General features: G+C 33.5%; 2 protein-coding genes across 6 annotated transcripts in view; one reads left to right on the plus strand and one right to left on the minus strand.

Moving 5' to 3' along the window:
* Positions 1-14,876, plus strand: part of LOC120350882 (protein ANTAGONIST OF LIKE HETEROCHROMATIN PROTEIN 1-like) — a 121,774-nt gene that overhangs the window by 29,710 nt on the left and 77,188 nt on the right. For 2 of the 5 annotated variants that reach the window (XR_005571078.1, XR_005571083.1), the window contains one exon: positions 2,411-8,262. The exons of 1 other annotated variant lie outside the window; for it this stretch is intronic. The gene's annotated coding sequence lies outside the window, so the exon portion shown is untranslated. Of the gene's footprint in view, positions 1-2,410; positions 8,263-14,876 lie in introns of those variants that run through there. 2 more of the 5 variants (XR_005571080.1, XR_005571084.1) reach the window with 1 other exon arrangement.
* LOC120350227 lies at positions 10,842-13,687 on the minus strand. The gene is made up of 2 exons (XM_039422814.1): positions 11,361-13,687; positions 10,842-10,969 (listed from the first exon to the last, which is right to left on the minus strand). Exons 1-2 carry the CDS (start codon positions 12,529-12,531, stop codon positions 10,842-10,844), a joined length of 1,299 nt encoding a protein of 432 aa, XP_039278748.1. The 5' UTR covers positions 12,532-13,687.

Genomic DNA, 14,876 nt, shown 5'->3' on the forward strand with positions numbered 1-14,876 from the left:
TTCAGGTTTGAGTTTGTTAGTAGTTGTTGGTAGCAGTGAAGTGCCTTGTGATAGAACACCTGAATTTGAAGATGAAGAGTTGGTAGGCCTAGGTTCAGCTTCAGGTTCATCTTCATCTGCCGATTTATCACTTACAGTTCCACTTGATGCTCGCTTACCACCAAAACTCAGGTATTTTTCCATATTGGTAAATATATACTCCCAATCCCAAGAAAAGAGTTCAGAGATTGTTAATAAAAATTACTGTGAAACTAGCTTAACTATTGGTTACTGTTAAAACTGTTCAAACTAACAAATCTATTGCTGTTCTCTTTATTACTACATAGAAAAAGTTCACTGAAGAATAGGAATCAAAAAACTACTGTCTACTAGGCTACCCAAAGCCTACCTACAAGCCTAGACTCACAAGGCACGAGACTTAAATAAGTAAAATAATGCTTTAAGGCAAATATTAATTCCAACAATCACTGTCACACGAAATGAGAATACAACAACAAATAAAATATTTAGAAGTGAACCACGCCGCGCACAGACACTGCTAAACTAAACAGTAAACACCAGTAAGTATAAACCACATGGTGACCGCATGGAAGATGGAACTTGGAATGAAGGAAACGGAAAGGAACAGTAACTTGGAACTGGAGAACAAAGAACAAGGCCCAAACCACTACGTCACTACTCTCTAGTTCAAATTATGACTACCAGAGCGGGAGGAAACCATAGTTTCAAAATCAGTTTGCATATTGGAAAAAATAAATAACACATTTGCTATGGGTGGAATTACCCGAATTACCCACAAAATTTGAATACCCACATTAATACCCAAATTACTCAAAAATACCCTCAATTTGGGTAATTACCCACACATTAGCAACCCTGCTGATGGTACAAAATAGCATTGTTCCAGACTTGCTATTTCTACCTGAAGAAGTGTCACTGAAACCCTTCTATTGTCTAGCTTTACTGCTCCGACACAAATCGTTTATTGTTAGATGTCTCGGGAATTCCCCAGGTTAGTTAGGCACATTTTCAATGTCTGAGTTGATGTACAGTAAAAATACATGTCTACTCTTTCTTGATCATAAATTTCAATTTCAAACAATGATAAATTTATCATTGATGAATATGAATTCTCATGTGAATTGATAAGAACATTATTTATAAACCCATTCTCAAGAATATTACGGAGCTCCTGCAATTTTCCCAGATATGAGACTCAAGTCAGTTAATAGGGCTTATAAATAGCTATCCGTGGTATGAATTTGAAGAAAATCGTTGAAGCCGTTTTCGAGAAAACCGTGAAAAACATGGTTTTTTAGTAATTATCCGCCATTTTTTCCGCCATCTTGAATTGAATTTTATTGATTTTCTTATTGTCGGATTCTCATGGTATAAGGACCTTAAGTTTAGAATTTCAAGTCAATTGGTTAATTAGGAATGGAGTTATCGTGTTCACACACACACACACACACACACACACACACACACACACACACACACACACACACACACACACACACACACACACACACACACACAACACACACACACACACACACACACACACACACACACACACACACACACACACACAACACACACACACACACACACACACCACACACACACACACACAACACACACACACACAACACACACACACACACACACACACACACACACACACACACACACACACACACATACGTGTTTATAAGCCGAGTTGAGATCCATGTGTTCCACCAGCTGAACGAGATCCAGCAGAAGGAGCCATTTTAGAGGAAAAATACCTGACACTTTTGTAGTTCCAATCTTCTACATCACTGCAATCACTTTTGTTTTATCATTATTCCAATAATCAAAATGAGTTGGGTGCTATCACTGCGAGATCCAATATGTGAGTCGCTGTGAGATCCATCAACCTTTGAAAAGTGGTGGGGAGAGCACACCCTTGTTTGATTACGGTCACAAGCAGATCCGACTAATACACATCCTTGGTTGATTGCGGTTGGAAGCAGATCCGCCTAATGCGACGTTGCCAAGTGATACCTGTGTTGCCAGATCTGAACTAAACAGCAATTTAGAGGCGCACCGTATTTTTTCCCTTTCTTGTCATCCAAACTGTTCACACACTGAACAATACAACATGGTCACTGTGAGATCCACTAATTGATGTGTGATATTATTCAATTATCATTATTATTATGAGATATAATTTTAATCAGCAACATTATTTCTGACTATAAAGACATCAATAAATATGATTAATTTGCATTGCATGAAACATTTCATTATATTAGTATATAGGCCTAAGGTGTTTTTTAAATAATAATACAAAAATCACTTTGTCCAGATTTCAATCAAAATTGTGCCATAACTTGGTGCTGAATAAGTTTTGTACCTCTTTCAGGGCGGGGGCATCTTCACAGTGCTGACAAAATTTGCAGCAAATAGCTGCACATGTGGCCTTGGCCTTATAATAAACTGAATTATTATTTTGATGGAATGAATCTTTATTTTGATTTTTTATACACATTAAATCCTCCATATAGAATTTAGTTTTTTAAAAATTAGTCTAAATACAAAATGAATCATAATAAAAACTATTGAAGGTTGCAATGTCAACAGGTTCTGATCTATTCTGAAAGTTTCAAGTCTCTAGCTCGTTAGGAAGTGGATGAAAATTAATTGACAAAATTCCAACCTGACCAACAACCCCCAAAGCAAGTTGAATAAAACGCTGTTAGAAAAAAAATGAGAATAATTGTGGGCTATCGATAGAACTAAAAAAAAACTTGATGAGTTGAGAATGTCTCATTATACATTGTACTTTCACTCATTTTATTCAAAAAGTTTACTGTAGAAAAGTTCTGTTTGACTGTTCTGATCAAATTTTATAATCAGTAAAATAAATATCCAATGTTCACTATCTAATGTTGAGTAATTAAAGTAGAGGATAAAATAGCGACAATGGAATTGCTGAAGGACTCTTTTTAATTCCATCTTAAAAGTGAGTAGTTTCCACTAAAAATCTCTTATGGCATCCTTTTGGGTACCAGAATATAGAACTAGAGTAGTCTGCCATCTGCCATCTCAATTTATAAGCATGAATGAATAATCTTTCCTCTTTATTCCTTATAACAATGAATGATATTGATTGATCTGATAAAGTAGGACTCCAATTATCACTAATTAAGATTGGACACCATCAAATAAATGAAAAAAAATTCAATTTTATTCCATATTCATTTAATTATCAAAATTATGAATAATAATAATAGCCTACATTATAAAGTTACAATATTAAGCCACGGGATGACCCAAAACGGCTTACATAGTGAAATAAAATTCTTATTATAGAAATCAGTTCAAGCTTGATAGAAAAAAACAATTGAATTTAAATAAACATTTCACTAATAAATTAATTCATTTGAAATCAAAACATTAGATCTCCAGACTCAACTTTCAGCGGACAATGGATCTTAGTTTTTTTAAAATTTCAGCTCTAATTTATATCAGAATCAAAAAAATCTAAATACTGACTGATGTCAGTCACAATAAAATTTGTAGTCACCAAAAAGTTTTTAGTCACCAAAAATTGTATATACTTTTTTAGAACAACAAAAAAAGAGGTTGGTTTTGTATAATTTTGTGGTGGTGAAAAACAAAACAATACAATAGAGTCTATATTAGCCTATATAAGGCTACATTGATATCAAAAATCATAAATTGCAAGTCCTGACAGGAGAAGAGGAAAAAAGCCACGTGCTGGTAGCATATTACAATACATGCATTAATAACTATAACTATAGGTGATGGCAATGCTAACTATATAATCATATTCAATAGTTAATTCATGGAAAATTTAAAACAAACAATTGTATAGAACATACAATCATATTACATACGGTAGTGAATTCATAGAACATTTCATATAAACCATATTAAAGTATATAAAAAGAGTTTCTTATTCCACATGATCAATTATAGATGAAATGAAATGAGAAAAACCATTCCATGAACGTGGAAAATCAAAACCAAATGTATTATATAATGTATCAAGTGTACATGTTCAAATTCATCATCAAATTAGTTCAAATAGAAAAGCTTCAAATTCCTTATGTAGTTGTTTCTGGACAAGTAGGGATTTTAGTTCACTTCACAAAAGTAATAATCATGATCTTAATGCTAACTATTATATAATCATATTCAATAGTTTAGTTTATTCATAGACAAAATAAGAAGTATTTTATACTATATAACCAGAGTTCCTTATCTTACATGATCAATTATACTCGAAATAAAACAAAAATTACATTCCATGAACGTGGAAAATAATTCAAAACCAAATGTATTATAAAATGTACTGAGAGTACATGTTCAAATTCATCATCAAATTAGTTCAAATAAAAAAAAGCTTCAAATTCCTTATGTAAGAATTCCTAGACAAGTTGGGATTTTAGTTCACTTCACAAAAGTAATAATCATAATCTTAATGCTAACTATTATATAATCATATTCAATAGTTTAGTTTATTCATAGACAAAATAACAAGTATTTTTTACTATATAACCAGAGTTCCTTATCTCACATGTATAATTATACTCAAAATAAAACATTCTCAATTATACTCGAAATAAAACAAAAATTCTATTCCACAAACGTGGAAAATAATTCAAAACCAAATGTATTATAAAATGTACTGAGAGTACATGTTCAAATTCATCTTCAAATTGGTTCAAATAAAAAAGCTTCAAATTCCTTATGTAAGAATTTCTAGACAAGTTGGGATTTTAGTTCACTTCACAAAAGTAATAATCATAATCTTAATGTTAACTGTACAATCATATTCAATAGTTTAGTTTATTTGTAGACAAAATAAGAAATATTTCATACTATATAACCAGAGTTCCTTATCTCACATGATCAATTATACTCGAAATAAAACAAAAATTCAATTCCATGAATGTGGAAAATAATCCAAAACCAAATGTTTTATAGAATGTACTAAGAGTACATGTTCAAATTCATCATCAAATTAGTTCAAATAAAAAAGCTTCACATTCCTTATGTAAGAATTTCTAGACAAGTTGGAATTTTAGTTCACTTCACAAAAGTAATAATCATAATCTTAATGCTAACTGTACAATCATATTCAATAGTTTAGTTTATTTGTAGACAAAATAAGAAGTATTTTATACTATATAACCAGAGTTCCTTATTTCATGTGATCAATTATATATGAAATAGAATGAGAGAAACCATTCCATGAACATGGAAAATAATACAAAATCAAATTTATTATGGAGTTTTAATAGCAAAAAAGGTTTAGGCCTATCATGTATTTTATTTCGACATCACGTGCATAAACGTTGCTAAAAATATTTAGATATTGTTTTAGAATAAGTTTGAAGTTGAGTTTAAGCTTTAAAAACTACAACATTCATAGTTAGGTTCTTCACAAGTTGAAACAGTATAAAGGGAAAACTGTTTTTTAATAATAGAATTTCTTTGAAGGAAATTGAAGCAATTGGGAGGAGTTTGAAGCTCTCTTATTTGTGGGAATTTGATGAAAAAATTGATAATGTATGCACAGATTAAGGTATTAATTGCATTTCAACGCAGTTTATTAAACATGTTTTTCACATGATATTTAATGTTAGACCATGACCTATTGCTCAAACAAGCTTCTTTTTCCAAACACCGGTCACATTCTTCTTTGTTTGGAACCTTTTTCATGATTATATGTTTTTGAAAGTGTCTTACTACAGCATCGGTTTCTTCTTGGGACCACATCTTTCTTACAACAGTAACTCTACGTTTCTTCACTCTAGTGTTGGCTCTACCAGAAGCAACGGTAGACTGTCCATCATGAGGCCTTTCACTTTTATTTTCTGGGGATGAAGTGTTTGAGTCAGCTTCATAAGTTTGAGATGTCAAAGGTTGATCTTCATTTATCTCAACACTTCTTGTCCCCTCATCTTCATGATCACTAGCATCTGACTCTGTTAAGCTATCATTGCCCATGTCAACTTGAAGGTCATCAAAGTTTTGTCCTTTCATTTCTTTCAACTTACCTGATTCTAAAGCTAGTAGTAACTTGCTTATTTTGGCTACTTGGCCCACATCGTCTGGGAGCCGGTAATATTCTTTGTGAACATTGACAGAATGACCCATAAATGTAGCCAAACACTCAATCTCATTTCCAGACAAATTCAGAAGTTGAGACATTGTTGCTACATGTTTACGCAATTTGGTGGACCTGATCAGCTCTGGGTACTGCACACCAGACTGTTTAGCAAAATGCCTTAGAACATCACAACCTCGAAAACAACTGTTTTTGGTTCTTGGTATGGCAAAAAAATATGGATTTTCAATACAGATGTTTGCTATGTCCCTTGTTGTCATAAGCAGTTCCATATTTTTTCTCATCCCTTCAGTTAAGAGAACAGGGACAGGGGCGCCTCTTTTGCCTCGACATTGAAATCTAGCCCATGTCTTGCACAATTTTTTTTCAGTTTCTGTTAACAGAGTGTCAATGTCAGAAGTAGTCTTGGGGTTATTTATAGTTAGGTAATGAGCAACCTCAATTCTTTGGGCTTCGCCAGATCTTCTCCTATTCAGTAGAATGATGTGGGCTAAAGATATTTTTCCTAGTTCCCTCCATACACTTTCAGAAGGAAGCTTTTTCATTTGGTCATACAAACTCTTTTCTTCTTTTATTATAAAATCATGAAGTTGTTTCAAATCTTCAGCAAGGGGAATTCTTGTGGGTTTATTCCACTTTGCTGTACTCAAAGTTTTTGATGCATTGGAAGATACATCATACTTCCACATTTTGGGTAAAAGCTGATGAAACCTCTTTCCTCTCTTTCGTAAATATTCGTTACTTGTTGTTGTACCCTTGAACTCAATGATTTCGGAGCAGCTCCTAAGGGAGTGCCCTAGTTTCAAGGCCAATGAAGGCACTTTGTATTTACCATTTTCTTCATTGAATCCGGCAATTGTGTTAACCGCCTTAACTACATCATTGTAAAAGTCAGGGTCTAAATAGTCTTCAAGTGTTTGAAGCTTTTTAATTTTACCTGACTTGTCTATTGCTGTTGGCTTATTTGTTAGAAGTTCTATCTTCAGTCTTGCTAATTCTCGCATCTTTTGGGATATTATTGGTTTTACATGTTGTTCTTTATGTTGTTTGAGCAACCTCAACCCAAATTCACATATAAGTTCATCTTCCTGTGCAGTTTTGCTTATTTTGTCATTTCTCATAATAGGAAAAATTTTTGTTTTCAAGCTGTCTGAACATGAAAAGTTAGCAACTACCAATAAGGCTTGACCTGCACTCTGCGCATTCCTAGAGCTTTCTTTTCCACTGTTTTCTTTGCAGTCTTTCATGTGTCGGTACAGTCGATTTTTGGAAAAAAATCCCAGACATAATTTGCATGGGAGATATTTTTCAATATTACAATCATTAGTTGGTCTTTGTACGGTAATAATATTACCAGATTTTTCTCTCAGAACGTTTGTGTTATAATTGAAATTTCCTTTCTTTCGGAGCTTTTCGATCATAGATCTCCTCATTGCAGAACCTTTGGGTTGAGCTAAAATTTCGGCAACTTTCATTTCTTCAGAATGGTTCCTTGTTAGATGTCTTATGAAGTTTGTGACTAGTAAATCACAAAAAATACAAGAATCTCTTTTGTCCCAAATCCTCTTTCCATCTTGTCTTTTTTTGGCAACCATTACATTAATGTTCTCTCCATCAGATAGGCCTGCACCAGAAGCACTGGTAGATTGGCCTGCGCCAGAAGCAATGGTAGACTGCCCACCGCCAGCAGATTCCTCTACACCACCTGAAATTGTGGATTGGCATGCGCCCAAAGCAATAGTAGACTGTCCACTACCAGTACATTCCTCAGCACCAGCTGAAATGGTACATTGGCCTGCACCAGAAGCAATTGTAGACTGCCCATCACCAGTAGATTCTTCAGCACCAGATGAGATGGTAGATTGGCCTGCACCAGAAGCAATTGTAGACTGCCCATCACCAGTAGATTCTTCAGCACCAGCTGAGATGGTAGATTGGCCTGCACCAGAAGCAATTGTAGACTGCCCACCAGCTGAGCCTTCTTCTTCAAACTCATCAGGATCCCAATCAGTAAGCTAGAAAGAGGAACAAAAGATTAACCACTACTTCATGTGTAATAAGTAGTTGAGATGATATTGTGGTAGATATCTCTAGTGAATAAAGACTAGAAATTATTAGACTACTACTTCATGGTAAAACTGAATCAAAGGTATTGTACTGACCTTACTAAGGTATTTAATAATTCCTCATCATTCATGTCATCCTATTTCCCACAAACTTGCTGCTTTCAATATTATGATTTATAGAGCTTCAACTATACCATTGACCCACCATAATAATTTTAGTCAGAAGATAAGGATCATTAAGCAAATAGCTGCCAAAAATGGGTATGAGGAACTCATGGTGGATAGAATATTTCATAAAATTAGCAGACATTCAGGATGGTCCTGATGTAGCTTTTAGAACAACACCTATTTAGTTGTAGTAAGGACAAAATTAATATGTGGTATAAGAGTGAAAGTTAAACTGTGCTGATAATAAAGCCTGTTATACAGGCCAGTCAAGCCGGATAGAAGTTTCAAATGTAGGATAAGGAAACATATTAGGCACTAGAAGAGAACTAGGAGGGGAATTAATAATTAATTATAGAAAATATATATATTTCATCTGTATATTTTATGAAAAATATGCAATTTTATGAAATAATAGTGGTATATGGGTATACCAATATGAGTTTTTCAGGTATGAAAATGGACAAATTTTATGCAAATTTGACATGATGGGCTAAAAAAAACTTGATTTCCCATTTGATTGTTAAAACCTGATCTAAATCTCATGAATATGGAATTCTATTGAACAGAACAAAATGATTTTTCATTTTTGCTGTTTTTGTCTGTTCTTTTAATCCTGATATCTAGGTTTGGGTGAGTTATTTGACAGGCCATTTTATATCCAGAATTGAATTCTCTACAAGTCTTATCAATTTAAAATACTGGTTTATCGAACAAATAATCAAGTTTTATCCCTTCAAAGTTGAAACATCAAGTTTTCCAACATATTTTGACAAATCTCAATAATAATGAAATTTCAATAACCACTGCACTCACAAACATCTGATTCTAACAGATTTCCCAGCCAATTTGACATAAAATCTGCAATTTTCCGCCATATTTATCTTAGTAACAAAGCATTTTTGGGACTTTTAAAAATATATATTTTATTTGTACTAGTGTTTGAGAACCGCTGACCTAAGGTATAATTCAGCTGAGTTCTGAAAAACACTGGAAGATGAATATTTGAAAAAACATATCATTATTAACACGTAGCCTATACAAAGATCAAAAGTTACTTACGAAGTTACATGCTTCAGTTACAACATTCAACTGCTCTTGTGTCAATGGCGATTCACAGTCTGAAATCAAACAATGAGTTTTGTCTTCAAGCAAGTTTTCTGAGGTTTCAAGTAAGAGAAATTGTATTGTCTGTTTCAAGGTTGGGATGGTACAAAACTAATTGGGGGTCCTCTTAGCAGGAATCAAGCACAACAATTCACACATTGAATTCAAGAGCAATAAATAAACCAGTTTGCTCTCAGTATGATGTGCATTATTCAAGGTCTATTGGAAGGAATTGTTTTGGCTAAAACCAAACTTATAAATACAGAACAGCCTGTATTCTCCAAACTAATGACGTAAAATATCTCTGATTAGAAATTTGTGCTTGATATAAACATAGCTTTACAATGATAGGTCAAATGTGACTATTATTTGAACAAATAAAATTTTCATAAATAGCTTTACCATTTATTGGACTTGAAAAAAAACAAGTAATTAGTCAAACAACATTTTCATTAGGCCAAAGGGTCATTTTCATATTAGATGCCAAATTCAATTTATGAAGGATGTCAAATTAAGTTTGTTAAACAGTTTTAATCATTTGCTCACCTGTATTCTGCACCCTTTTTTGAATAACGTGCAGCTGGAATTCTTTGTGTTTATTGAATGATATATAATTTATATCAATTTTTATTTATCACTACAGGACTAAGCGTCACGAGTGTTACCAGCAATAACAAATTTTTTAGGTTATTAATTTATTGATGTAAAAATAAAATTACTCATTTAATATAATTAAGTGACTTTCTTCAACCAGTTTATCACTTATTAGAAGAAAACAAATATTTATTGTAATGAAAAATTTCAATTTTATGTCACGAGTGTTACAAACATTAAAAAAATTTAGATAAACTTTATATTTTTCCAAAGATTACAAACATTTGTTTGTCTTAACTATTATGTTTCAGTTAAAGAACCATTATGATTTAATTGTACACATCGGGTTATTTCATAAAGTATTTATATTATTAGTTTTTTTCATATTTTGACTAAAGTAACACTCATGACAATTAGTAACACTCGTGACAGATAGTAACACTCATGACATGTGCGTTCTTGTCTAGAACTTGTAAGTTTTAAAAGTTCAGAAAAAATAACACAAATTATTAATTTTAAAAACGTTATGTAATTTTGACCAAATTAAATTATTACAAAGTTTCAGAGTGTAAACTAAATGTCAATAACTAATGTTAAATGTTGTATTATTTTTTGCTTGTGAAAAACGACTAATTAGAAATAGTTTTCCAGGCAGCAGGGGAATTTATATGCAAAGCGTTCTGAACCTCTCATAACTATTTCAGGCTGTGGAAGAACAGCATTGACTTGAGCGAAATCAATTGCAGAAACATCTTTTTCATTCAGTAAATAACAATCATCAGTTCCTGTTTCACCAAAAATGTCACAATGTAGTCACCATCGTCTTCTCGGTTGCATTTTCTAGTAACTAGACCAGCAAATTTAAGTTTTGTTTTTTTCCTCAAACCACCTGTAAAAAAACAAAAATTATTAGAAAAAGTAATGGTTATTGATAAAATCTGTTTTAAATTTTAAAAGCAATGGTGAAGTCATTGTAGTAAAAAGCCTATATTTTGCATAAATGACATGCCATAGACTTCTTTTCCATACAAAGGAAAAAATATTATTATATCTATATCTACAAAAGACAACAGATGTATGTCCTTTATGCATTACCATACCGTTCATCCGATCGTCATGAAACTTTGGGAAGGTATTCAGATTCGAATCCTGTAGCTGCGCATGGGTGGTCCACTAGTTCCTTTTAATATATTTGCAACCACACATATGTAGAATCATTGTAATTTCTATTATTATTTTATCTTATCTTATTTTATTTAAGAGAAGCAAGAGTTACTTACCTAATAGCTCCACAATAATGAATGTTCCCTCGGAAATATTCGCTTCTGTTGGAGCATCTAGTAGTACTTCTTGATCCACAGACTCTCTTTGCATGTGGTTGGCAAAATCCTCCATTGTCAATATGTCATCATCCGATTCAACCAGGCTGATTTCTGCTTCCGAATCAGACTCTGATGAAGAGTAGATTGCTTCGTAACGGCTCTTTTTCCGCTGCTTGCATTTTTTCTGTTTCTCAGTAAATGATACTGACTCAGCTGGAAAATAGCACTTGCAAGTAAGTCCTTCTTCCCATTTATTTGCATCACAAAAACAAGATAGCGGCCTGAAAATCATTTCATTCTTCTTATATGTAATGACTTGGTGAATACCCCTTGTACCAGCAATCGTTTTTATGGGTATACTGGGTAAGTTTTCGAAAGACTGTTCAATGTCATTATCTGTTACATAGAAAAGCTTTATCTTGCTTTTTTCTTTCATTAAGTTGAAGAACACTGTTGCATCAGTAATGTCACAGCCATGAGCAACATAATGGTTCGCCATTCGTTTTAGAGCACCGCCAACACCATCTGGTGCCCCTTTACCATGGGAAGATTCAAAAAAAGACCAAGTTGCATTTTGAAATCCTAATTCATATACTTGTGTTGTAAACAAATAGAAGTTCTGTTTTTGCTTATACTGGCTGGAAGGTCCGTCAGAAAAAAAGTGTACTGTACTCACATCTGGGTGTTCAATTTTCAAGTATTCCAGAACTGGCTTCAAGTGCGCCCAAATAGCGGCGGGTCCATGCTCTTTATTAGGAGATACTGTAGCAAATGGAAGTGGTTTTTCAGTTGACGTATACATAATGCCGGTATGGAGAGTCACCTGATTCCTACTTCCACCAAAATGGAAACTCTGCACTTCTGAAGCAAGTTTGCATGAATAGTTCTCAGAAAAGTCGGCGTGTAGAATGGCCTCGTTCCTCTTTAAGTTAGTTTTCACGTCATCATAGCCCTTATTTTGTATTTTAATATTGAAGGCATGTTTCTTCAAGAGAGTTATTTCTTCATGGAACTCTTTTGTTAATTGACTAAGTGTACCATCAACTGTCACTTTGGATGTGATCTGCACGGGGACAGAAACAACTTCACCGTTTTTCTTTTTTGTCTTATTTCTTTTGCAGTTACCCATTTCTCCCACTTCACTTCATTGTTCCCCTCAAAGTCTTTCAAAGGAACAGTCAATGTCTTGCATATCTGACACATGTTATACATGCATTGACAGTTGCTTTTGTCACATACTGTAAGTGGGTACAGTTTATGTGGGTCTTTTTCATCAATTAAATTCATCTGTCGTAGCTTTGCTGCTTTTAGTTCTATGTTTGTATGTTGTTTACATAAGCAAGTATTTCTAGTCACTTCAGTTGGTTTCAATACATAAAACGGTCTGAATCGGGTGAAAGTTGTGTACGATATTCCACGACCATGTAACTTGATAAATTTTTTGAATAGAGTCTTCATGTCTGAGAGGAGATAGCGTTTTTGCTTTTTGATTTTCTTTCTTGTCACTGTTTCTTTGATACCAGCTGTGGTGCGGCTCACGTCTTCACTCAAGAAAAAGCTTTCTATTAAAAAGCGCCTTTTGTTATCTTTTAACTGACGCTTTTGAAGCAAGCGTTGGCAACATGAGAGACCCAATGTTCTACCAATCATAGTTTGAAAACGGTATCGCAGTATCAGTTTGGAAGAAAGTGCCGAGCTTATGTGGCATTTAACTATCTTAGATTTTGCTCCCATGTAGTTTTCTTTTATAGAACTTGTCATTGCATTGTGAAATGTCAATGTTCTTGCCACACTTGAATTCATAAGGAGAGACTTTCTTCTCCGAATATTTGACTCACTTAAATCATTATCTAGGTCTGTCAACATCTTTCTTGTTTTTGAATTAGGAGTCAGGTCACTGTCTGGCATCATATTCAATTTATTATTTTGTTTGGCATTCTGTCTTTGTAATCTTTTTTTGTATTTTTCAGCCTTTCTCTGTTCATTTCTGATTTTTTCTTCCAATATTTTCACATGTGCTTGGAGTCTTTTATTTTCCCTGACACACTTTGATCTGTGACGTAGTATAACTTTGCGTCCTCTCACTTTATTACCATTGGAATTTGATGGCGATGGCTCTGGTGTAGAAGGAGGCGTTAGTTCTCGGTTTGCATTATCAATTTTTTTCTTTTTTCTACTTGCATTTTGCCTCTGTCTCCACTTCTTTTTCTCTCTTCTATGCTCTCTTTCGGTCAGTTCATGTACTTTCTTCCTCTTTGCATTCCTGTAACATGGAACCCATATGTAATACTTTTGAAAATAATAGGAGTTTGAGTAATAAACATAATTAAAGGCAATCATACAGAAGCTGTTTCTGTGCATTTTAAAACTTTGTGCTAGGTTCATGTTGTTATTAGTATTGCCAAATGCCTCTGACACATTTATTTTATTAATAACTTGTAACCAAACAAGTTCAATAATTATTTTCTTAGTCTATATTATGTAAATTCATCTATAATTTTGCTGTATTGTAAGCTATTGTATATGAGTGTATAAGCCAGTATATACTGTAATCTACATAAGTACAAGTAATCTACAAAGTACTCAATCAATCAATCAATCAATCAGCTTCTTCTTTTGTAAGAAAACAAAATAAGGATTTCACTGGCTGCTGGCTCACAGCTTGTCAGCTGAATAATTTCAGGTTTGCCACACAAACAAAAAATTTTCACAACTCAATCATTTTTCAAGATACAACAACATTTTATGTACCAATCTGTTCAGAATTTAATGGCGGATAGAATGAAGCGTGTTGCGGAAAAACGACACGAGTGGCCTCGGGTCGTTTTTCTACCCAGCTCCTCAATTTCACAATTGAAAATAATAATTTCACACATACAAAGCCTATGGAATACTGTGTACGTAGTACAGTATCCTTTCCTGCTCAAATCAAACCTGTACTGTAGGCTACAGAAGAGTCACGACATGTCAATTGGAAAATTTTCTCATTTTCAAATGTCTGCTCATGATATGATATCTTCTCATTTACATTTGACGATTTCTCAAATACAATTCACTACTCTCAATTACATGTGTGATGACTTCCTAAATACAATTGACTATTCTCATTTAGGCTACATCTGACATTCTCTCAATTGCAAGTGACTATTCTCAAATACAATTGATACTTTCTCAAATTAACTTTTTACTTTCTCAAATAAAATTGGAAAAGGTGTTTTGACTACTATTTTTTTTTTTTTTTGAGCAGGGTATGATTACTAAATCTTTTCTCCGGAACAACGTCTTTTCACAAAAAGTGAGCATGCCGTACACACGTAAAATATTCAATCCAAGGTTTACAAGAGAGTTTTTGCAAGGATTGACAGACACAGAAGAAAATGTCAATATGGAGAGAAACTAAGAGACAAATTTCATTTTATCATAGGCTATCCTGATCTTGAGATACAATGTTAGGTTAGCAAAGTTTGAGGCATC

Source organism: Nilaparvata lugens, chromosome 1 (genome assembly GCF_014356525.2).
Source record: "Nilaparvata lugens isolate BPH chromosome 1, ASM1435652v1, whole genome shotgun sequence".
NCBI lineage: Eukaryota > Metazoa > Arthropoda > Insecta > Hemiptera > Delphacidae > Nilaparvata > Nilaparvata lugens.

Bases quoted from the DNA above. Each gene is read 5' to 3' on its own strand.
- LOC120350227 (XM_039422814.1), bottom strand. From the start codon at position 12,531: ATGGGTAACTGCAAAAGAAATAAGACAAAAAAGAAAAACGGTGAAGTT. The intron at 10,970-11,360 runs GTAAGTAACTCT...GTTTTTTTACAG, and splicing joins CATTATTGTGGAGCTATTAG to GTGGTTTGAGGAAAAAAACA.